The following is a 22,706-nucleotide window of genomic DNA, read 5'->3' as shown; positions in this document are numbered from 1 at the left end:
AGGGGGAGCTGACCAACATTTGCCATTATCAGTAACAAAATATTTTTTCTGTGACCACAGTGCTGAGACAGAGATGAAATCACTTCTGCCTCTCTCTTACTACATCTCCACCTACTCTTACAGTAAAGGATGAGTAACTCCAATTACTCGCCTTTCTCTGGAGCGTACCCGATGGCAGACAGTGAGCCCGGGTGTCACCGTCCTGCTCCGAACCCCGACTTCCCCTGCCAGCAACTCCCAGCAAAGCAGAGAACCAGAGCAGGCTCAGAGGTACCACGTGAACCCAGAAAGTGTAGGTGTCGCCTCTTCACTCACCCTCACTTAACAAAACAGGGCATTATAGGTGTTTAATTGGCAAACATATCAGTCTAAAGTAAACTAACAACTACTGCTGCTGCTTCAGAACACTAGTGCTGGCCGAGGAAGGTGGAAATCCCTTCCTGACATTGTATTTATGCCCCGATTGTTTCATTTGTAGCAGAAAAGCAAAATTCTGGTTCCTATTTTCAAACCTGTCAATTCATTTTCATATTTTTCAAATGCTAAACTGAGATCCTGCCAGGAAAAAAGAACAACTCCTTCCTTAGGAACCAAAAATAGTACCTTGGTTTTGGAGACATTTTCAAAGCAGTCTTTAAGAGCTGGGAATGTTCATATCTACACGCACAACTTATACAAAGGACTGCATGTGTCTATACAGCTTTATATATTTTTCCCATACCAGATCAAGTCCCGTTTGAACATTTTGCCTTGTGTTGCATAACCTTAACACAAGCTCCTCCAAATGGCTTGCAAAAGAAAAGCCAGCAGATACAACCTTTAAACGTGGTTTCAACATGGCAGATCTGTTCTTGGCTTTGTAAGAATCACTAAAAGCACCTTTAGAAAAATGCCTTTTTCCCTATCAAAAATACATAATGTCAAGCTTAAATCAAACTAAAACTGCATTATGTAAAATGTTTAGTGACATCTGATAAACTATATAAATACATTCTGTAACTTAGGAATATCAGAATGAAATTTTTATCCTGTATCCAAACCAAAAGTTTCAGATTTGCTGAACTTTTCTTTATTTTAGTTGCAGTGTGCATGACAAACTGAAGTATATCTTCAAAACATCGGTAAGAAAAAAATAAATCAGTTTCACAGTCACTTTGGTACACATTAGTCTCATAAAAAAATATTGAAAAGCAAACTGAATTGGCACATCTTTAATATTATGTTAAATACATACAAAACACTAATAAAATATCCCTGATAAACCAAAGTGCATATAGACATAGTGCACAATGCCCAGATACCTTATTGCACCATTCTCTATAGCCACCCATCTCTTGAAACATCACTAAACATCGTCTATTTAAAGGTAACAGTCATGAATATATTTATACAGTTAAACACCAATTATTTTACATAACAGTATTCAGTGCCAGATATGTGTCTTTGCTTTTTCACCTTGTCATGTAAATTGTTAACATGTCTCAGGAAATTATCATATTAACAGCAAAATTTAAATATGTGATCACATGATAATGACAAGTTTGAAGTGCTACACTGTTGAAGACCCAAAAATTCAAAAATGCCACTTTTCCAAAGAATACGATCAATGCAATAAGGTAGCAATTTGCTCCAAGACTGCGCTTTTAAAGTCGATACGCTTCCACTATTGGTACTGACTGTCACAAACAGGTTTATGACTTGTGAATTCCAAATCTTCAACACAAACACTGAAGGTGAAGCAAGAATGCCAGTTAAATTTCAGTAAGTAAAGTCACAATCCTGTCTTGATGAAGATATGGATATGCACTGTGCAAAGTAACCTTGGATTAAATTTACTGCCTTCTAGTAGTCGTCATTCAAGTAAAAACACTCCATATGAATATTAACTCAAGGTATGAGTGTAGTCTTTATATTTAAAGCTGGATCTGGTAAATTAATGCCATTGACATTTCAACATTAAGGCATTTTTCTAAAACTCTTCTTCTAAGCAAAAAAAAAATAAAAGCAATAAAAATTGAGGTAATTCTGTAGTAGTTCACACTGTTATGTTTGCCAGTTGACACATCTATAGAGCGCGCACACACACACACACACACACACACATACATACAACCGTACCAGTCGAGTCAGACATGCACATGGTGAAAAAAGACCAAAGATGGAATGAGTATAAACAGCTCCATGCTGAGCAGCTGGAGACATCATAGTCAATGAAAACATCATATTGCCTTCGCCAGGTTCAGAAAAACAACACTACGCAACCTTCAACATGGACCAGGCCCGTTCTGCTTCGGTTTTGTTTCTCAAGCGAAAGTACGCAAAACCGGCAAAAACTGTGCGACAGGAAAAAATGCAGCTTTTCACAAGGAAAAAGATTTCAAACCACCACCAGGGGTTTGGCAAGAGCGGACGGCATCGTGGCAGCACAGAAAGTACTGACCAAAACTGAGCTTCTGCTTCCCGGTGAGCCCTCCATGGGTTACAAACACAAATGTGAGGGTCAGGAATAAAAAATGGGCAGCGAGGGTGAGTAAAGCAATGGCACCACAAAGGAAAATGGAATGAATCAATTCTTTCACTCATCAAACTACCCTGTCAGCAAACTGAAACTAGAGAGTTACGAGATTTAGGGTTTTTAGATAAAGGAGAACTTTAGCACTACAAGGTGTCATTATTGTGATGTGATCACATTCACAATAAGTTCTCAGTTTTGCTATCAAACTGAACATCGTGAACCAGTAAGAGCCTTTTTTCACCATCACCAAGCAACAAGCAAACCGATCCCAGCTCCCTTTCAGAGGACTGCAACATACTGTGGAGATCCAACTTCACACATCCAACACTTCAAGACCTCCACCACCAGTGCTACGCAAGCTCCAGAGAAGAAAGACACCGAGCACCAAGTGCCTGGTGTGAAAAAAAGATTCAGCCCAAGATTTAAACTCGGCAAAGTCAAGGGAACTTTCCGCATAGAGAGAAGAAGAGAGCAAAAGGCAAAGTCCACATTCGATGTGGCATGCATTTAAGGGCAAAGGCAGAGTTATAAATGGGTCTTTTACTTGAAGATATTTTCTGGATGGGGTAGTCTGGATCAGGTCTTGACAGCCATTGTATCATGTAGGTTTTCTTTGAAGGATCAGAAACATTTCCTTGAATAGAGGGGAAAAAAAAATAAAGATGTAACACAAGATATATTAGTATGAAGTAGCTGACCTGTCAGAAGTGGATAAGCTAAGAGGGCTCCAGCGGTGATGGAACCCAGGGAAGCACCAAGGCCAGGCTGTGTAGTTTTGGGCAGAGAGTGCTCTTTTGCCAGTTTGCTACAGCTTGTGCCCAGCACTTGACAGTCCACAAAGACAACAGCCTGAAGACCAGCTCTCCAGCAGCATTCTCACAGCAGCAATATGTCCTAAGATATATCCAGTCTAGGCTAGTTATGCTGCCTCTTTAAAATCTTTGTATTGGAGACCATAACTGACAGATTGTTTCTAACTAATTAGAAATCATAAGCTACTCTGAGAAATATATCAGGAATAAAAGAAAAATATTAATTACTTAATAACAGGAATATGTAAAAGGATCTCACAGGCATCATTTGCAAACAACTGAAAAGCTAACAAGGACAAAGGCATTAGTGTCCTGCATTAAGCAGGAACAAATTTATTATAGCCTAAAAAAAATTGAGCTAGATAACCCCTGAAGACAACCTGTGCTTGACAGAATGGAAAAGAAACCTGGGGCTGTTGCTGGAGGTGGGGAAAGCAAAGAGGCATCTTTATATGTGATGCTCTTGATTAGCTATGACCCACCAGCCTCTTGCCAAGCGCAGCCGGTCTCATGGCGTGGGGCCGGACTCGGGCAGCGCTGCTGACCCCGGGGAGCGCCGGATCCAGCCACCCCTGCTGTGCTGGGCTCTGCCCCGGCCTCTCATGCTGTCCTGGGGCAAGTGCTGCTCACCACTGTGACAACCACCACGTGCCCAAGAAGCCCATCAGCCATGCAACTCTACATTTAGACAGTCTGCTTGAAACCAGGGCTGTGGAGAACTGCCATCCCAGGCAGGCGTAGCACACAAGTGTAAAGTCAATGACAGCGTTTCAAATAAATGGAATCATTATAATTTATTTCAGTAAGTAATATATGCTAGAGAAGAGAAGCACTTACTTGAACACGGAGGTAGTCTGCAAATCCTTACAGTCTCAGGTTTACTTTCTTTACAGAGGCCGACAGCATTGTCCCTGGTCCGGCACAGGACCGGGCGATCCTGTGTGCCATTGCCACAGGTGACAGAGCACTGCAAGGAGATGCACCAGTTAGAGCCCCAGCCACCCTTTGGAAACAACAGATTAGAAATTAGTTTTTAAATTTTAAACCACTGCCCTTGATTTGAGCTGACGTGGTGCACTATTTGAACCACCACAGCACCTACTTTAACTAAGCAAGAGGAAGAACCGCTGCTTTTTGTGGTACACAAGTAACTGTGAAACACTCCAAGAAAGAGTTTATAGTCTGAGCAATAAAGAAACTGTACATGTGGGGCATCTATTCACAGTGTGCACCAGAGATGGCATTGCTTGTTACACTGTTCAACCCAGTGAGGATAAAACTGTTTGTGCTTATTTGTCTGACACAGTTCCAAAACAAGATGTTGTATCTCCAAATGCTGCCACATTTTTTAAACAATGTAATGGAGCGATGCTCACGAGAACTGTAAGGATCTCATGTTCAAAAATGTAAGAACAATTTAATGTTGCAATATTCTACTCACATTTATTGCCTTTTGATGACTGCAAAGGTTTGCAACTATGACTGGATGGAACTTCGTATTGCTCCCATAAATACTTCAGCAAGAAACAGTCTGTGCACGGTGGCATTACATTTCTCGCTCGCACAGTGTGTTAGCCAAAAAGCCAGGGATGGAAAGCACAAAATACAATACCACCCAGCTCCTGACACTTGTTCTGGGTGTGACTGAATCCTGTTTTACGCATGGCAATGGCAACAAAAATGTTTCGTGAATAGGTGCCCTATATTTCCATAGTAAATTACATGAAAAACTCTGTCCTTTGACTTATGAACAGAACCTTTTGAGACTGAGCAACTGAATCTGCTGAAGGCCTTTACATCAAAGATACTCACACCTTTGAATCTCCATGAGTGTTGGTGCCTAACTTCCTTAAGTGCCATTAATCACAGTGTCTGAAGACTTTAAAGTCTTCTGTACTTGAAAGAAAATAAAACAGTGATAAAATAATTAACTGCCCTTTCCCCAGCTTAAGCCAACAGGTAAATGATTGTGAGCAGATGTTGGAGACAGTTTGCCTGATGCTGCTGTCTTATACGGGTGGCTCATGGGGTCTGGATCATCTAGTACTGCCTCAGGACGGCTTTACTGGCTGTTTGACCACCAGCACATCTTCATCTAACTCACTTTCTGTGGCATTAGTAGCAGTGGAAGCAATATATCATCTGCATAAGTATTCGTTTATTGTGTTAGCACATTTGAATATATTCAAATATTTTGTCCCCTGCATTGGAAGAAATCAGTAGCTTGAGACCTCCAGAGAGAGACTGACCTGTGACCAGGGTCCTATTCTCCACTGCGCTGGGCAAAGCTCCCGGTTGCAAGGCCTCCTGCCTTCTGGACGGTCGTTGTTGCAGTACTTGGTATGAACAGACCGATTTGTATTATCGTGTAGGGGCTGGATACATCGGACAGATCGTACTTGATATCCCGTTTTCCCACAACTTTTGCTGCAAGGCTCCCATTCTCCTGTAACCCATCTGGGGTGATGAAAAGAGAATAAGTTGAGTAAAATTCTCTCTCTCCTAAATTAGGTGAGTTCAAACTGTTGAACTGTAGCTCTTAAACACAGGTTTAACAAGACATTAATACTGGTTCCGATATGGAAAAAGAAGATATGAAAAACCATAAGCAGTTATAGGTAGTTTTATTTGATGGTGTCCCTGAAAAATCAGTAATAAGACCCAGATCTTTAAAATTACTGTCTCATTATCTCCGAGATAAGCAAGCATTATTCTTCCTTTGCTTCCTTGGCTTTGATTGTGAGCTGGCCTTTCTAAGACTGCACATTAAAATGCAGCAGGGTGTTTTTGGTCAAACGCAGCCACCCAAGGGTGCTGTTGAGCTTCCCAGGTCTTGGCGCATGAGCTGTACCTTGTCTACAGGGAGACCTGAGCACGCCCCAGCCATTCCCACAGCCCATTCTCACAGGATTGAATCCCAAACATCAGGGCTAGAGATGCAGCTCCAGCCTGACCCACATCTGGATTCACCTGGACCACATCCCTGGCCATGCCAGACACCAGCTGCTGAAGCGAACCCAGCTACACCATCAATGCCGTGTGTGCTGAGCTCAGGGAACCGGGGTCCTCAGTATCATACATGGTTCATTTTGGGGAAGGCAAAACTCCGCTCACTCAGAAAGCCTGAGTTGATAATGTGTAAATCAATCTGGTCACTGAAAAATGTCACCCATGTTTTGTAACGTGACATAGTCAAAACCTCTGCTGATCATCCAAACTGCCTCAAGAATTACATCTACAAATTGTAAGGAACGTAGAGAAGAGCAAAAGGGACAGACAGGACCAGAGGGAATTTATGTAGACTACTGAAAACTTGCTTATAATCAAGCAAGTGAAGACATACAGCAGTCTAAAAATATCTAGAGAATGCAGAGATTTGCAAGAAGGAAATATTGTTCAATGAAAACAGTATTCACATGGGACAAACTTAACAAAAAAATATACATAGTCTGAAGAAATATCCTGAGTTTGAAGGAATTGTCCTAAGCCCTCATAAAATCCTGGTTTTAGAAATAGTCAAGACATAGCATGGGCACAAGGCAATGCACTAAATGCCCCAGTTAAACAAAAAGTGGCAATCTCACCCAACTTTCTCTTTGTAGCCTATTGAAATTACGCAGCTGTGGAGGAAGGCGAGCGCTGTGGAACACAAAACCATGAATCCCAAGGAGATTTCTGAGACAAACATGATTTTTTCCCAGCAGCCAAGAAGCAGCACATTAGTGCAGTGAGTGTCACAGAGCTTCATAAAATCTCTTAAATAATTGCCTCTCCTATGTACAAGTGGAGAATGCTCCAATGCCATTCTATGGAAACAGAAACGAGTGAGACATTCAGGAATCCAAGTACAATTTAGGATCCTATTGAGTCTTTGTGGTACCTGTGTCCAATTATATTTGCAGCTGAAAGAAGAACACAGTCCTTTCCGGAGAGGCTGAGATACAGTTAAGTCATTATATCAATTCCAATAAATAAATGTTAAACCCTGACACATGCTGAGTTTATGGGACACAGCTTCTTGACTTTTCTACGTTTCAAATGTTTTTTGAAAAAAAGTTAGGAAATATTGTGTGGTATGTTCTACTTATTTGCTGTACTTCCTGGAATCTAGACTTGGTCCCCAGAGCTAAAAGCTGGGATCAACATACTCCTTTCTTGTTGTGGTAGCAACGTGAGGAGTACATGAGTCCTACATGTGGCAAGAGTGACCTGTTGCCAGTCAAAAAAAGCATCTGTAAAATGCAAATTAAAATATTTTTAACAATTGACCATATATAGCAAAGGTGAGTGTACAACAGGCATACCGTGCTGTACAAGGGCAGCCACAGAAATCTAACAGGCCAAGTATTTTTCCCTGTGTATAAATGTCCAAAAATATGTCGTCAAATTTAGGAAGATTTGGATTTTAGACTCTGTATGACATTGTTTTTCTTATGTAGCACTCTGTAAATTTGTTCTTACATGGTTAATTCACACTCTGTAAAATCAACTGGCATAAATTGAATTTATGTCTATTTTTTATTACCTCAAGCTGGCCTGAATACAGATGTCTGGATCAAGACCACTTCTAACACAATTTATTTCAGAAGTAATAGGAACCAGCAGCCCCAGAAATATTATTTCTAGAAGCAGAATATAGCACCACATCCTCACAGTCCCGTGTCTCTGTAATGATCCACAGAGGTACTTAAGGGCCCCCATGTTCAAGCAGCCACGTATCGAGTTGGAAAAGCAGAGATCAAGCTTAAGTCACCTTCTTTCAGGTGACAAGTGCCAGCTGGGTACAATGCCTGTGGCAGCAGTGCTGGTGGCAGCGATGCTTACATGGGCTGGGAGCACTCCTGGAGGTTGCACACCCTGCGAATGGGCTTTGGCTTTTGGATCAGCTCGCAGTAACTCCGATGAACCATCTTGTGGTCTGTCTTCCTCCGGCAGCCGTATTTTGTGAATTGGTAGCCTGAAGAAAGACACTGCTCTTTATTTTCAGTACTGGTAGATCTTACACAGGACTCAGTTTCAAACAAACTGCACATAGACTGTTGAAAGTTGCAGGTGGAGCTACAGGTGAACATGCTACAACAGAAACTGTAAATTGTACCAGATAAACACTTATTCATGGAGGTTTAGCACCCTGAATTGCTCATCCCCTTTATTTTTCACTACAGGCTAGAATGAGAAAAACAGCATAATCAGCATTTCAAAACCGTTCTGCAAACCCGCACAGCCACACTCAGCGGCTGTGAGCTGCCCATCGGTCTGCCCAGCACCAGGGTCCACATCTGGCCCCCAAAGCAGGGTGTGCACATTGCAAGGGCCACACCACAGGATGCAGATTCACTAAGAGCTGCCCCGTGGCACCTGGAGCTTTGGCATCCTCTTGTCTCAGAAACCCTCATCCAAATCTTGCACATTTGTACTATTTTTCAGTTTGCTGATTATAAATCAGAAATGAGCCACCCCAGATCTATGAAACCATTTTAGTCAGATTTTTATCTCCATTATCTATTTATTTATCTATTTCTTAATTTAAAGAAAACCCTCCCATACTCCTGGTCTCCCTAGTGTCTTGTGGCAATGAACTCCACATGTGGTGTTCATTCTTTCAGTTTTCTCTTAATCAATTTTGAATGCTTTGGGGTTTTGTTTTTTACCTCCTCCACAAGGTTTTGAACACTGAGACCATTTCTTCAGAGCCCATTCATATGACACCGAATCCTCTTCCAAAACATTATTGTTATCTACATTCAGGGAATCTTCATGGATCATATACTTGTAAGTCAAAGATATCTTGGCACTACCATGAGGAATCACCTAGTAAAACAGATACAGGGGAAAAAGATGTGAAAGGCTGATATGAGAAGCTATGTGAGATGACATGAAATAGCACTCATATGGCTTGGATATAAAAACATCCCCGAAGGGATTTAAACCCTTTAGCTGCACTCAACACTTTTTTTTTTTTCCTGATGAAAAAATATCTCTATCCTTATGACACAGAGTTTCTAAACTGCATATTAAGAAAGACTGTTGTTCATTTAGCCTGATTTTTCTTGCCAGCATTGGACTGACTTCCCAATACTAAATTTTTTCCATATCCCATCATAAAGGAAGGAAATGTACTAAAATGATAACGGATAGCTCCACTGAAAGACAAGGGAAATCCAAATGCACTGAAAGTGGTAAAGAAAATTGCTTATACTTCTAATAAAACAAATATTCTTATGATAATCCTGGGAATTCTGTGAAGACTGTTACTTAATCCTGACAGAAATATAAACTAAGACAAATGCAAGAAAACAGAACTCAATGTGAATAAAGTGCAAAATATTGGTCCTTTGAAAGCATAATATTTACTCCTTCTCTGACCTGCAGCTGGTATAGATCAACACAATACAGCTGCTTTCAGAGGGATTTTGGATTGACCTGCCTGTTCTTTGCAGTCCATTGTCTGCTGGTTTGCAATGAAAAATGAATATAGTTGGGTGCGCTTGGGAACTGCAGAACTGGCTGTGCCCTGACAAAGTGAGCCTGGAAGGACAAGGATCCTGCATCTGCCTTTGCAGGATACATTTTCAGAACATGGATGGGAGGAGGAGCTATTACATCTATCTGATACGAACAATTTTGACCTTTTTAAACTAATGCTCAGTGTCAGAGTCTTTACACAGTGGTCATTTGCTGGGCCATCCACAGGAAATAATCAGGAGAGCTGGTTGCTCAACACGTAACCCTGAGTTACTACAACTCTTGTGCATAGCAATGAATTCGGAGAAACAAATTAAAATACATCTTCTATTGTCTTATAATTGAAGCAGATGTCTTCTCATAAGTCACAAGAGGAATCTAAAATATATTATAGCACATTATGGCTCTGTAACCCTGACATTGTGTTCCGTGGAAGATAATTTTCCTTTGACTTACCAGAATAACTATGCCATTACGCAGCGGCCCCATGGTCTGCACGGTTTCTCTATCATCATCATTCCGATATTCCCACTCCACACCCATGTCAATAAACACTTTAGAATCCGGCACATAGTTGTCTTCACTTAGGATGAATTTTCCCGTTTCACGATTTTTAATTGCTAGGAACAACATAAGAAAAGTGAATACAAGAGGTTCTCTTCTGAGTTTTGTTCTGCTCTTGTCCCACTATAAGAAGCAGAAAAGGGCAGTGTGCATTTTCCCTCTGTTGCCTCCCAAGTCTGGAAAGCCTTTTCCAGGTGTTATACTGAACTGCCCATGCTTTCCTGCTCAGCTCCAGAAACATCAGTCATTCTTTTCTTTCTTTTTCATAGCCTGCATTGCAGAGAAATGAGGCCAGCGCAACTGCACTGCGTGTGTCCATCCGTCTGCCTGCTTCCAACTAACAACTTCTGAATCCACTGGCCAAATCCGAGCCAATTTGACAGCCGGTGGGGGTCCCACGGCTCCTCAACGATTTGACATGTTGTAAGGCAGCTCAGGAGGCTGTTACTGCTCCATGAGAGAAACGCTACTGAGCTGACCCCCAGCAGGTCCCCACAGCAAGAGAGAGACACCAGAAACTGTATTAATTCTCCTGCTCAGACCCAGCCCCAACATAGCCCTGCTTAAGCTCTTATTGCTTTGCAGGCACCTGTCACTGCACACAGCGCCCGATCCCTCTGCTTCGGCTGCCGTCAATGCCCCATCTTTCACCCAGAGAGTCTTCAGCCACCTTTGTACAAGGACTCTTGGTTTCCTCCTGAGATGGAGAATTTGCTCTCCTTGTTAGAAAAAGCAAGGGCTGTTTGTTATTTACCACTGGATTTTAGCTCCCTTTTCTCTCTAGCAGCTACCTGAGTAACCTGCTCCCTCAGCACTGGCCTCAACAGAGAGCAAGCTGGTTGTGTCCCCTGCGTATCGCTCACCCCACACCGAAAGAACTGTGTCTGAATCGGCGAGCAATCACTCTCCTGATGCACAGGGCACTGAGCAGCAAGGGAAGCACTCACTGGTGAGAAGTTGGAATGACTCACAATATAATTAGCAAGCCATTCGCTGTGAATCTACTTCCAATTAATAACAGCCTACTGGACACTGCTCTGCATTGATTACAGGGCACCACGAGGAGCGGATTTCAATTACTTTCTAAGCTGTGTGATTGATCAGGCAGCCTTGCGTCAATACTGTTAGCAAGGGGGCAGAACCTGAAACGGACTTGGATGTAGCTGGGAAATGACTGAAAATAGGAAGTACATTATGAGAGATACACACAAAGATATTGCACTGCACCCCATAATGTAATTCAGCTCCTCTTTCAGCATCTTTTGCACATGCACATGCCAATGCGGGGATATTCTGTCTAGGACACCAGGGAATACAGCACAGGGAAATCAAATTGCCAAACAAGTTTCCTAATTTAACTTACTTAAAGTAGGTATGTGGTGCAGGAGGATAATGGGTAAATAAATGTATGAACACATTGTGAGGCTCCAGAGACAAAAACAAACAGCAGAAAAAATATTCTGACTGAAAGTTTTGCTACTTGTTACTTACCGAGATTATGACTGGTGGCATCTGTTTCCTGTATAAGTAAATGTCTTGCACCAACAGGAATTTCAAACATCTTTATGTGCCCTTTATTGTAGTATATGAAAAGAGAGTAACTGGTTAGTATGCCATGAACAGGAAGAGTCTGTCTTAGGTTTTAAAATAAATCTTATTTTCTAAAAGCAGGGTGCATTACAGAAAGCTGAACCTAATCCAGCATCATTCCCATCCCTATTTCTGTGCCAGCTGACAGAACATAACAGGAACAAAGGGCTTTGGGTCAGAAGAAAAATGCCTTAAGTAACATCAACAAATTGACTTTGCTTCAGACTAGAAGGGGTTTTGAGTGCCATAAGCACCATGCAAGCTCCTGTCTGACAGCGAGTGATGACGACATTCCTGAAGTACTCCAGTGACTTGGACGGAGTAGTTGAGTGACAGCAGCAGCACAAATAGGTCCATAGCTCTCCAACACGGAGCACTGAAGCCTTGTGTGTGCGTGAACAGGTGCTGGTGTTGCAGACTTAACTGATCACTGGACAAAGTCTTACTTCCTACTGTGTCTACTGTGTCTACTTTCTAGACACATCTCAAAGTAGAGTCCAGAGAGGTTATTGGAATTAGCGATGCTGTAAAATGATTTGTGGTTGCTCTGGTACTTTCCATGAAACAGAAGAGAGCACACAAAAATACCCTGAATTCGCCAGGACAAAGCACATGGGATGCACTGACCTTGTTTCTTTGGTACTCTTGAAAACGTTCCTTTCACCACCTTGCAGTGGGAATTATCTCCTCCACAAACACCACACTTATCTTCCTGCTTTGTGGAACCTATGACCCTGTCACACCCAACTTTCTGCGTGCAAGAGAGAAAACCGGTCATTCTCATGTATCCATGCTTCAATTCAAATTAGTCTTCAGATATCAAAACCCAGACTTCTGCTTCAGCAAAAAAAGTACAAATCATAGGATTTTCCTGGAAGATCAACATCTAAACAGATTTTAATACTTCCCATTCCTAAAATAGCTGTCAATCAAGTGAATATATTTTTATATTATGCTTCACACTGGTACTCTTACTGAAGGAAAGCTACACAGTTAAGGAAAAGCTCTTAAGCCTCAGTTCATCATAAAGCAGATGCTTAAATTCCAGGAGAATCAAAGTGTCTGTGTGAGGATAAGCACCTCCACCAGTGCTTTGCTAAGTCAGAGCCTCTAATTCTGTTGAAAGATGACCTGTGACAGATCCCAACTTAGAGGAACTGTCATTGATTATTTTTTTTAAATAGCATGATAAAATACAGAGAGAATGCACATCAGCCGTATCTTAACACCACTTTCCTTGAAAGCTGCTGCGTGTTCCTGTTTCATTGTACATTCCACCCCCACTAAACCTCAGCAGGAAAAACTCTCGTTGAAAGCTAATTGTAATAGTTCATCTTAAAATACTGCATTAAATATTACTTGTGTAGGTAGGCACTGTTGGAATTGAGTCACATGCAATGTGATGGCAACTGTGAATATCACACATAATATTGTGACAATAATCCTAATGAAATCTCCTTATTGCCCAAAGCGTTATTATACTTAGTTAAATAGTCATGCTAGGAGAGAAACATTCAAGCTACCACTTAATTGTTTCCACAGTAGTAAGTTCTGAAACAAGCCAGCAGATCCTTACCAGGCAGTCTCCCCGCACGCAGATGCTGTAAGCGTCTTTGTAGGAGCAGCGGGTCCCGTCGTGTACCATCCTTTTCATATACACCACATCCCCTGTTTCCTTTGATTCGCAATACAGGTGGCATCTTTCCTTAGCTGGAAAATAAATTGACCCAAATTGTGCATATTCAGCTCTAACAGTTCAGTTGCTGACTTCATGAACAGCACTTTTCAATAGTGCTAGCTCTCTCTTCTTGCTTGCATACATCACAGAACACAATACGGTACCCCATAAATCATCGATGCTTGTCCCCTTTCAAAGACTATGCGATCATTTGGAAACTGCTGAATCATAAAGCAACCATGTGTCATCATTAGGAGTCAGTCTTAAAAATAACAGATCATTTACTTTGATAGGGGGCTCTAGTTAATCCTTTGTCAGATGATGGAATCTGGCAGAGGCTTCCCCTCTTGGTACATGACCACCTGTGAGAGATGCAGGTTTCTGCATCAGTTTCTCCCACATTGTACTTACATCTGAAAAAAAGCAAAAGTGATTTTGCCATGAAAAGCAGCTGTTTGACACTGAGTGACTCTGGCAAGCAAAATGTCTTCAGAGACAGCTGGGCCATGCCATTGACTCCTAAACATGAAGTTAATTCTCCCTCATTCTTGTATTTATGATAGTTTAAAGCATTAAACAAGATGAGATGTCAAACAGGTTCAGAAAGAAACCCAAACCAAAACTTTTTTTTACTGCTAACACAGGCACAAACGGCCAGTCAAGCACACCTTTCTGCTAACCTGTTCCAAAGAGCTAAGAACAAAAATAAAGCTGAATTGACTAGTCAGTGGCTGAATAAAGTTGTATGATACCATTGTATTTCATTTTACCCATACCTCTTGCTATCCCCTGCCCCTTAATAGGATTCACTATGCTTTCCTTGAAGAACAGAGGGCCTTTCTGTTAGATTAAATAAATAAATATTCTGCTATTTTAACATGATTAAAAGTTGGGACACCTTCCCCACCATTTAAAACAATAATGACCTTTCCATTATAGCAGTTCAATAAAAATAAATCTTCAGAGGCCCTTTGCATTCTTCCCCTGTACAGTTCCATGGCCTCTGCTCTCTTTTAATAAAGTCCTTGTTATCGCTGTTGATGTCCTCATGGCCGCTGGGTATTGGTACATCAGAGACCTTTGTTACTGCTCCCGAACAATGCAGAAATGTTATGCTAAAAATGTAGAGTCTGGACTATCAAAACAGCTACTTCATTTTTTTTTGGTGTAGATTCTTAATACGGGACTATTGAGATCATAACAGTCACAGACCTAATGTATTTACATATATCAGAAACATTAAACTATGCACGAGACATAGGCATGTACAAAGGCACACTCTACGTAGGTACTCACACCCACCCCACATATACCATACATCCACCATGTGCAATTAAATAAAAGTATCAGAAGGTCTGACTGCATGCCAACAACCCTGTACAAGGGCTTTATTTTAGATAGGGTTCTCTTCCCACTTCTCCATGGGAACAGTAAATGTGCAAATGCCATTAAATTGGACCCTGTTAATTGTACAGAATTATTTTATTTCTGTTCACTGGAGTTGGGCATAGCAGATGTGCAGGAGCATGGACACGACCTTGTGTCTGTCTGTTCCCTGCTCCCCATGCACTCCCTTCTCATCTAGTTGAGGCTGGGAGCTAAATAGCCGATGTCACTCCACCCTGCCCTGGCAGACACATGCACAGGGGTACAGGAGCCCCGTGGGGCTGGGGGCCTGGAGCAGGATAGAGGCCATGGCACGGGATTCTCAAGCACACACCACAGTGTACCCCGGTTTGGCAGCTCTTCTCTGGCCACAGGATGAGATGCTCCTCTCTGTCCCCATCACACACAATGTGTCAGACACGTCCAGCTGAGCTGCGTGTGAAGTGTCTGGAATTATGTCGCTTTTGAGCCATGACCGCAGTATCTGTACAAAGTCTGTCACTGATATGCTTATCTCTACAAAAGGGAGCTTTAAATGCATTAGAGTTCAAGCACACACCAGCCCCTGGCCTTGTTTTCGCACAAAAGCTGTTCCCTCTAATAACGCTGTACCGGTAAATGTAACTCTAAAGGTGGCAGCGGTTATACCATAGTAATATGGGAAACCAGCGGTGCCCAGTGATTAGTGTTCAGACATCAGTGAGCTAGTTTTTGGCCCAGAAGCTATTGAATTTCATAGGAAAACATCTGATTAGTTGCAGTGGTCTTTGCAGCAGATTGCTCCAAGGGCTAAAGCAGAAGCAAAGGTCTGCAGGCCACAGCGTTCATCCCCTCTCCCTGTGCCAGCAAAACTATTTCATGAAATTAAGCTGTGAGACTGCATCTATGCCTCTGAAAATCCCAGATTGCACAAGATGGCATGAAAAGAATAAGGGAACCCTGAGAAATGTTTGGGAAGAAACTCAGGCAAATTAATTACAAGGAATTTGTTAGTAACTTCTGGCAGAACATCCTCTCACTGGAACACAAAATGATTCACCCAAAGTGACCTTTTCCCTCCCAGAGATGGGTGCCTGGCTGAGGACAGCTTGGATGCCCCTTATCATGCCAGCCCTGCCCTGGAGCATCTGTCATTCAAATGAAGTGACCAGGTTTAAAAATAGTGAGCAGCCCACACTCCTTGTCAAACAAGTCTAGAATCACTGCCACCTGCCTTTTTGTTTGGTAGAACCCCTCCTCGGCATGTTTTCAACACAATGTGGCAATAGCATGGCAACTGCCTCCGTGGCCCAGATCAACCAGCTGCACTTTCACTGACAGTTAAGCAGAGGCATTAACAGGAAAATGAACATTTTTATTCTAAGAGGTGATCTCCGCTGAGATGCCAGAACATCAAACTGACCATCAAACTGGTTCAGACCCAGCACCCATCCAACCCGACACCTGCCAGCGGTGTTTGCAGGAAGATCTAAGAACCAACCTGATATTTTTCTCGGAATACTCTCCACTTGTAAACTGCAGCCTGAGGATTTCCTAAGTCATGGCTGGAGCTTGGTGTTTAATAGGTCTTAATGGATTATAGAACTTTCAAGAAATTCTCTAAATCACTTTTAAACCTTTCTGGCATCTGCAGCTTCCCGTGGCAATGAATTCCTGTTTAATTGTATGCTCTGTGGAAACGTACTCCCTCTTATTTGTTTTAAATCTACCATCTCATAATTTTATTTTATGTTCTCAGGTTTGTGTTATGATAAACAGCAAATAATCATTCCATGTACAGTCTCTTCATGCCCTTCACAATTCTGTAACTATCTGTTTAACTAAATCACCACTTTTTCTGGGTGAAAAGTCTTAGTTTGTGTAAATTCTCCTTATTCAGAAGTCACTGCTTATGTTTGCTTTATTTGGGCCTGAGTTCAACTGTGTGTTTTTTAGCAATGGGGGCAGCAGTGAGATGGGCACAACCTGAGCTACTCTGGTGGATTATTTAAAATGTAGACATATCACGCCGATGTACAGAGGTGGATCGGTGCTCTCCATCCCTCTCTAAATGGTCACTGAACTGATGTTTCCTAAAGGTATTCCCAGTTCCCACCCCTTTCTCTTCAGAGCCCACCTTGTGTACAGACACACATGTACACACTTATTTTTTATCCCCGTATCTATTGTTGGCATTTATCGATGCTAAACTTCATTTGCCACGTTCAGTCACTCAGTGTCACAAGGTTCTTCTGCAGTTCTCACTGTGGGCCTTCTTATTTTAATTAACCTGAGGAATTTTGTATCCCGAGCAGATTTTGTCACCTCGTTCTCTCCCTTTCCCAGCTCACTGGTGGGACACACATCCCCATGCAAGACCATTGCCTTTTATCTCATGATAACTCACTTTTGGGGAAAAGGGTCCAAAGATTTTTGATAATCCAGGTACATTATATGAATTGGATCATTCATACACTGATACCTGCTCATCCCTCCAAACAACTTGTAACAGATTTGTGAGGCGTGGTTTCCCCAGAAATAGTTTTACCCCTCCTTATATAATTTTAACTCATGTTTGCACCTGATGTTACTTTTCATAGGAAAAGCTCCTCTCACCATCAACGTGTTCATAGGGGAGCCAGTGGTGTTTCGTGTTCTGGTACTCAAAGTAAGGATCCCACTGCCGGCACTGCTCCTCTCTGAAATCTTCGAAGTCCTTAGGACAGTCCTGAGTGTTGCACAGCTGGAACTCGTAGCTCGGCCCCACGCATGTGCGGCCGCCATTGGCGGGACTGCAAGGAGAGAAAACCATGGTTACTTATGCCATTAATGCATGGATCAAGCATCTACCAGATCCTTTGAGGAGCAATTTAATTGCAAGTCACATCAGTATCACAGTATCACAGTATGTTTGGGATTGGAAGGGACCTCAAAAGATCATCTAGTCCAATCCCCCTGCTGGAGCAGGAACGCCCAGGGGAGGTCGCACAGGAACATGTCCAGGCGGGTTTTGAATGTCTCCAGAGAAGGAGACTCAACAACCTCCCTGGGAAGCCTGTGACGTATTTCTGATATGGAAAATATGTATATCCTTTAAAAACTCACTGTCACTATTGAGATGTTAAAAGTAATATCTGCGAGAAAAGGCTCAAACCACTTGATAAGGCAAGAAAATCCATTGTCTTGGTGCAGCCCAAGAAAGGCAAGCATAAGCAGATGAAATGAATCATTCACATTCACCCCTTAAACCAGCAGCAAATCCAGAAACAGAGCCCAGCTCAGTGCCACAGAGTCTGGCTCAGTGCTGCACCCCCGGGCAGATGGGCACCAGGTCACTGTCACAGCTGGCAACAGGAGCTCACGAGCCATAGCTGGGTTTGCACCTCTTCCAGAAACACTGAAAACATCTTAAATAGCACATCAGGCTTTTCCTACACCAAAATATATTTTACAACTAAAAGCGTGCCCACAACTAGAAAGGTCACTTTCACACTGTCAGAGCCATAAAGGCTGAAATTTGAACTGGTAAATTTTTTCTTAACAGAACAATTTCCACTGGAAGATGCTGCTTCACAAGACTTGAGGTTTTTTCTTAATCAATGATAAGATCATTTTTAACACTAGTCATGTTCAATCACTTTATCAGCACAAACTATGAAAGTCAATATTAAAAATATTCTGTCTGGTAAAATAACTGTTTCAGTTCTTGCTGTTAGGATCTTGACATTTTATGATACTGCAATAAGATAGCAATAATTACACATTTAATATCATTTGTGCATACCAGTCTATATTAAACATAGTATACTTCCAGTGCTGCTGAAATTAAGTCATTCTACATTATCTCGATAAGCCATATATAATTTATCAAAACAAAACAATTCAATATTACTAAAATTAATTTTGGGGAAGGTTCTGATCTCTAAAGCTTTGTTCCAACTTGGAATGAAACCAGCTTGAAATTATTTAAAGACCTTCTTGTTGAAATATCCAAAAAAGATGGATTAAACAAAAATTTTTAAAAGGTATATGAATTTTTAAAAAGCCAGGAAATCATTGCCATAATTTCTTACTCACATACTAAAAAAATATATAAATAGGGTCCTAAACTTTTATTTGTGCTTTATGCAATAGTGTAACAGCACTTTCAAGATCCTTGTAACTGCATAACCACCTTAATGGATGGCTAAACTGAGAAATAAAGATGATTCATGACTTGCTAAGGGCCAAAAGTAGAGTTTCTGACAATATATACTATAGGTCAGGTTTAACACATGCCACACAACATCCTTTCCTGCATTAGTGCACTAGGAATTTAGCCAGGATTCTCACCATTCATTCGCTCCACATCAGAAGACCGGATGGTGTACGTATACTCACTGCGGATTGTCACACTGCCGTGTCCTGTACTTCACCCCGGTGCCACAGGTGCGAGAACAAGAGCCAAACTTACTCCATGCCCCCCAGTGTCCATCCTGCTTCAGGATGTCTGGTGTTAGCCAGATGCAGTGACCTTTAAAGCAATGCTAAAAGAGAAAATTAGAGGTCAAAATGATTAGATGATTAAACTATATCCTGAGAAGTTGTGGTACAACAGATTTCATTTTAGGCACAAATTCTGTATTTTTTGCGCCAGGAGAAAGTAGCGAGACTCACTGACAGATCACGGAAATGATCCCAAACTCGGATTTTATGAACTTGCACACACATGCTTGCAGAATTCCAGCCCACCAAGTTTATTAAACTACTCTCAGCATTACATGCCTTCATCACATGGCTGCAGCGGTGATTGCAATAGAGGTTTATTTAAGGGAAACGGCAGAGTCCCACATCTTAGAAGCTAAAGGTAAAACTCTCCCTTTGTCATTGCACTCAGCCACCTGGGGCAGCCCCGGCGAGAGCTCCGGCCGCAGCACCGACCTTCCCGGCCAGCTCACATTTCAGACATATCAAATAAAGAACTCCTGCAGCGTCCCTAGACATCTCATAGTAACACTGACCAACATACCAGAGAGCAGCCCTGGACAGTCCCACTTCTGCACAATAAATCATACCCAATTGGGATTTCTGCTTTCTTTTACCTGATTTGTAACACAGTCATTCCACAGAGGCAAAATTCTGCACAATTTTCTACATTCCCCAAAACGATGAGGTATTTACACATTTTTAAAGAGCCTGCATAGGTTCTGTACTGACACTCTACTGCCTCCTCTCACTAAAGAAACCCATCAATGCCTTTCCACCAATTTCTACAGTCCCTAACCAAGGAATTTTTTCTTAGCTGAAGTCAGGATGAATCCTTCTCAAGAATCACAGATTCTGTCCCTTCCTGGTACCATTTCTGCTTTCATAAAAGACTACTGATGAAGTCTGGGTCCTGGGAAATATTTCTAGCCCAACAAATGACTTTGCATTAGTGTCGCAGTTTGTCTGTGTTCACGGTTACTGTCAGGATAAGAGCCCTGGCCCAGGCACACAGATGGCTATAACAACAAGTGCAATCAGTCACTTACTTTCCTTAACATTCAAGTCAACAACAACATTTTACACAGCTTAACAAGCCCTGGAACGCAGGAATTTGGCAGGCGGCACAAGCCGAGCATATGGCTAAATGCATGCTGCCAGCAAAAACAAAATCAGGAGATACATAACAGGAGAGCGTTCTTAAGCATAGAGCAATTAGTGATCTGGAAGACAAATTTAAAAGTGATGGCTAATCATTAATAATGCTGAATTTAAAGAGAGAATCATTAGTAACATGGTGACAAGACACAGCTTACTGATTCGCTACGCTGCTCAATGACTAGTTCTTTATTCATGTAATTTAGTTTGGTGCTGATTTGGTTGGACAGAGAGTATAAAAGAGAGTAGAAATTAGGTTTCAACTACTCATTCTTTCTCATGACTTCAAATATTCAAAGTCAAAACATATGAAATAGATGAGTTACCACAAAGCCAATTATCCCAATCCTGCTCTGGAGCTGTAATGAGCAGATTTTTCTTAGCTATTTGACAGAACAAGAGATAATTCAGCAAAGCATGAAAGAAATGCAAAATGCTAATATGTCCTTTGCTTTCTCCAGTTTTGAAGCTCAGCGCTGTATCCTTCAGGGACTGTTTACTTATGGCTTTAGAGAGGTTTGCCTGAACAAACAGTTGGAGTCGTCGGGCCCCATGTAGCAATGGGACCATTCGGAGATGCAGGGGAAGCTGGCAATGCATCAGCTTGTCAATAAAGATTTCAGCTGGGCTTGGAAGCAGATGAGATGTGACATCTCCTGATCTGTGCTTGCTCACACATCCTTTTATCAGGGTTCTGCATCCCTCAGGTCTAAGTTCCACAGTAACCACCAAATCTGTTCCAAGAGCCATATAGCGTAATTCATTATGCGATGATCCAGCAAAGAGGAGAGGCAGAGACAAATGATGTTGTGTTTTCCAGCATCTTTCCCCTGTTTTAGCCAGGGAAACAAGGGAATGTGGGTTTGCAACAACCACTAATAAACCACCTCTTTGAAACTGAGTGGTCCCTGAACTGGAAGGCAAACATGGCAAAGTGTTATTGACTTTGCTATGTAAAGGAAAGAGCAGCACTGATTTTTTCTGGAGAAGCTGGTCATACGCCGAGTGTCGGGAAGCTGAGGCAGAGCTATTAGGAGACAAGCATTTGTGTAAAATGAGTCATCCCCAGCTCTGCCTTTTTGTTTGTGGGTTAAAAGAAAGAAGGCTAGTTAAACAAAATTATTCACAACCATCTTACCCAGTGCAGACCCAGGCAAAAAAACGCGTGAGAAGGTAAAACCAGAGCTGGAGCAATCTCCAGGGTAATAAAGGAAGCTAGAGCCAACCCTTCCTATTTCTATTACATTAGCTACATAATGAGGTGGAAAAGAGCCAGTTTCAACCACTATTCCCTTCATAAACAGGGGGTTTAATTTAAAGAATGAAGCATATTAAAGCAATATTTTTTTTTTAACAAGAAAAAGAAAGGCTAAAGGCAAATTGTTTTCTAAATGGAAGACAAGATGAGTTCTTGCAGTCTCGCCTATTTTTCTGGCAAACAGGACAGTCCCAAACAAGTGCAATTTCCAGAAAAGGAAGCTTAAATCTCTTGCAGTAAAACATTCCACTGCTGTTTTCAGCAGTTCTTTGAAACAACTGCTGCAGATGCCAAAAAAAAAAGAGCCAGTGTGTTCCTGTGGGCTTAACGCATCCACAATTTTTCTAGACTTGCAGATCTTCCCTGGGTATCTCTACCTATTTTATGTCAGGCAGCAAATGGCAACTCTCTTATCTCCTCGCTTGGCACCCAATATTTACCAGGTAACTCCTTGTTCTGCATCACGGCTGGTGGTGTTCAGCTGTCCCCGCTCTCCTGAGATCGGATCAGGAGAGGGTTACTTATTCATCTGTATTTCCTGCCACATGCAGGCTGGCCCGCTTGGCTTCATCTGTTTGAGAATAATTAGTTGCAAGAGATATGCTGAAAGCTCTAACGCTAAATTCTACCCTAAGCCAGTAAAAGTTTCTTCAGTGGAGAATCAAGTATTCTCACTGTTTCTGTGGTGACTAACCCGGCACGCACTCCCCCATCTGTCCCCGTCTCGGAGAGAGCTGAGGTCAGCCTTCTCACTGCGAAATTATCTGGACTGCCTTGAGTACACATTAGTGTTTTCAGAAGCCTTTTTTCTTGGTCCATTTTGCTTCACAATAATAT

At 41.9% G+C, this 22,706-nt stretch overlaps 1 protein-coding gene across 3 annotated transcripts in view; it reads right to left on the bottom strand.

Moving 5' to 3' along the window:
• ADAMTS2 (ADAM metallopeptidase with thrombospondin type 1 motif 2) overlaps positions 1–22,706 on the bottom strand; it is a 244,086-nt gene that overhangs the window by 1,333 nt on the left and 220,047 nt on the right. For all 3 annotated transcript variants that reach the window (XM_005503424.3, XM_065029821.1, XM_065029822.1), the window contains 11 exons: positions 19,370–19,515; positions 17,606–17,781; positions 13,523–13,656; positions 12,574–12,697; positions 11,848–11,928; positions 10,249–10,412; positions 8,979–9,138; positions 8,152–8,284; positions 5,577–5,784; positions 4,165–4,294; positions 3,060–3,149 (listed from right to left, as the gene is read on the bottom strand). In XM_005503424.3, coding sequence (XP_005503481.2) covers positions 3,060–3,149; positions 4,165–4,294; positions 5,577–5,784; positions 8,152–8,284; positions 8,979–9,138; positions 10,249–10,412; positions 11,848–11,928; positions 12,574–12,697; positions 13,523–13,656; positions 17,606–17,781; positions 19,370–19,515 — 1,546 coding nt within the window. The remainder of the gene's footprint in view (positions 1–3,059; positions 3,150–4,164; positions 4,295–5,576; positions 5,785–8,151; positions 8,285–8,978; positions 9,139–10,248; positions 10,413–11,847; positions 11,929–12,573; positions 12,698–13,522; positions 13,657–17,605; positions 17,782–19,369; positions 19,516–22,706) is intronic.

Source organism: Columba livia, chromosome 14, assembly GCF_036013475.1.
Source record: "Columba livia isolate bColLiv1 breed racing homer chromosome 14, bColLiv1.pat.W.v2, whole genome shotgun sequence".
In the NCBI taxonomy this organism is placed as follows: domain Eukaryota; kingdom Metazoa; phylum Chordata; class Aves; order Columbiformes; family Columbidae; genus Columba; species Columba livia.
This window is presented reverse-complemented; position numbering and strand designations above follow the sequence as displayed.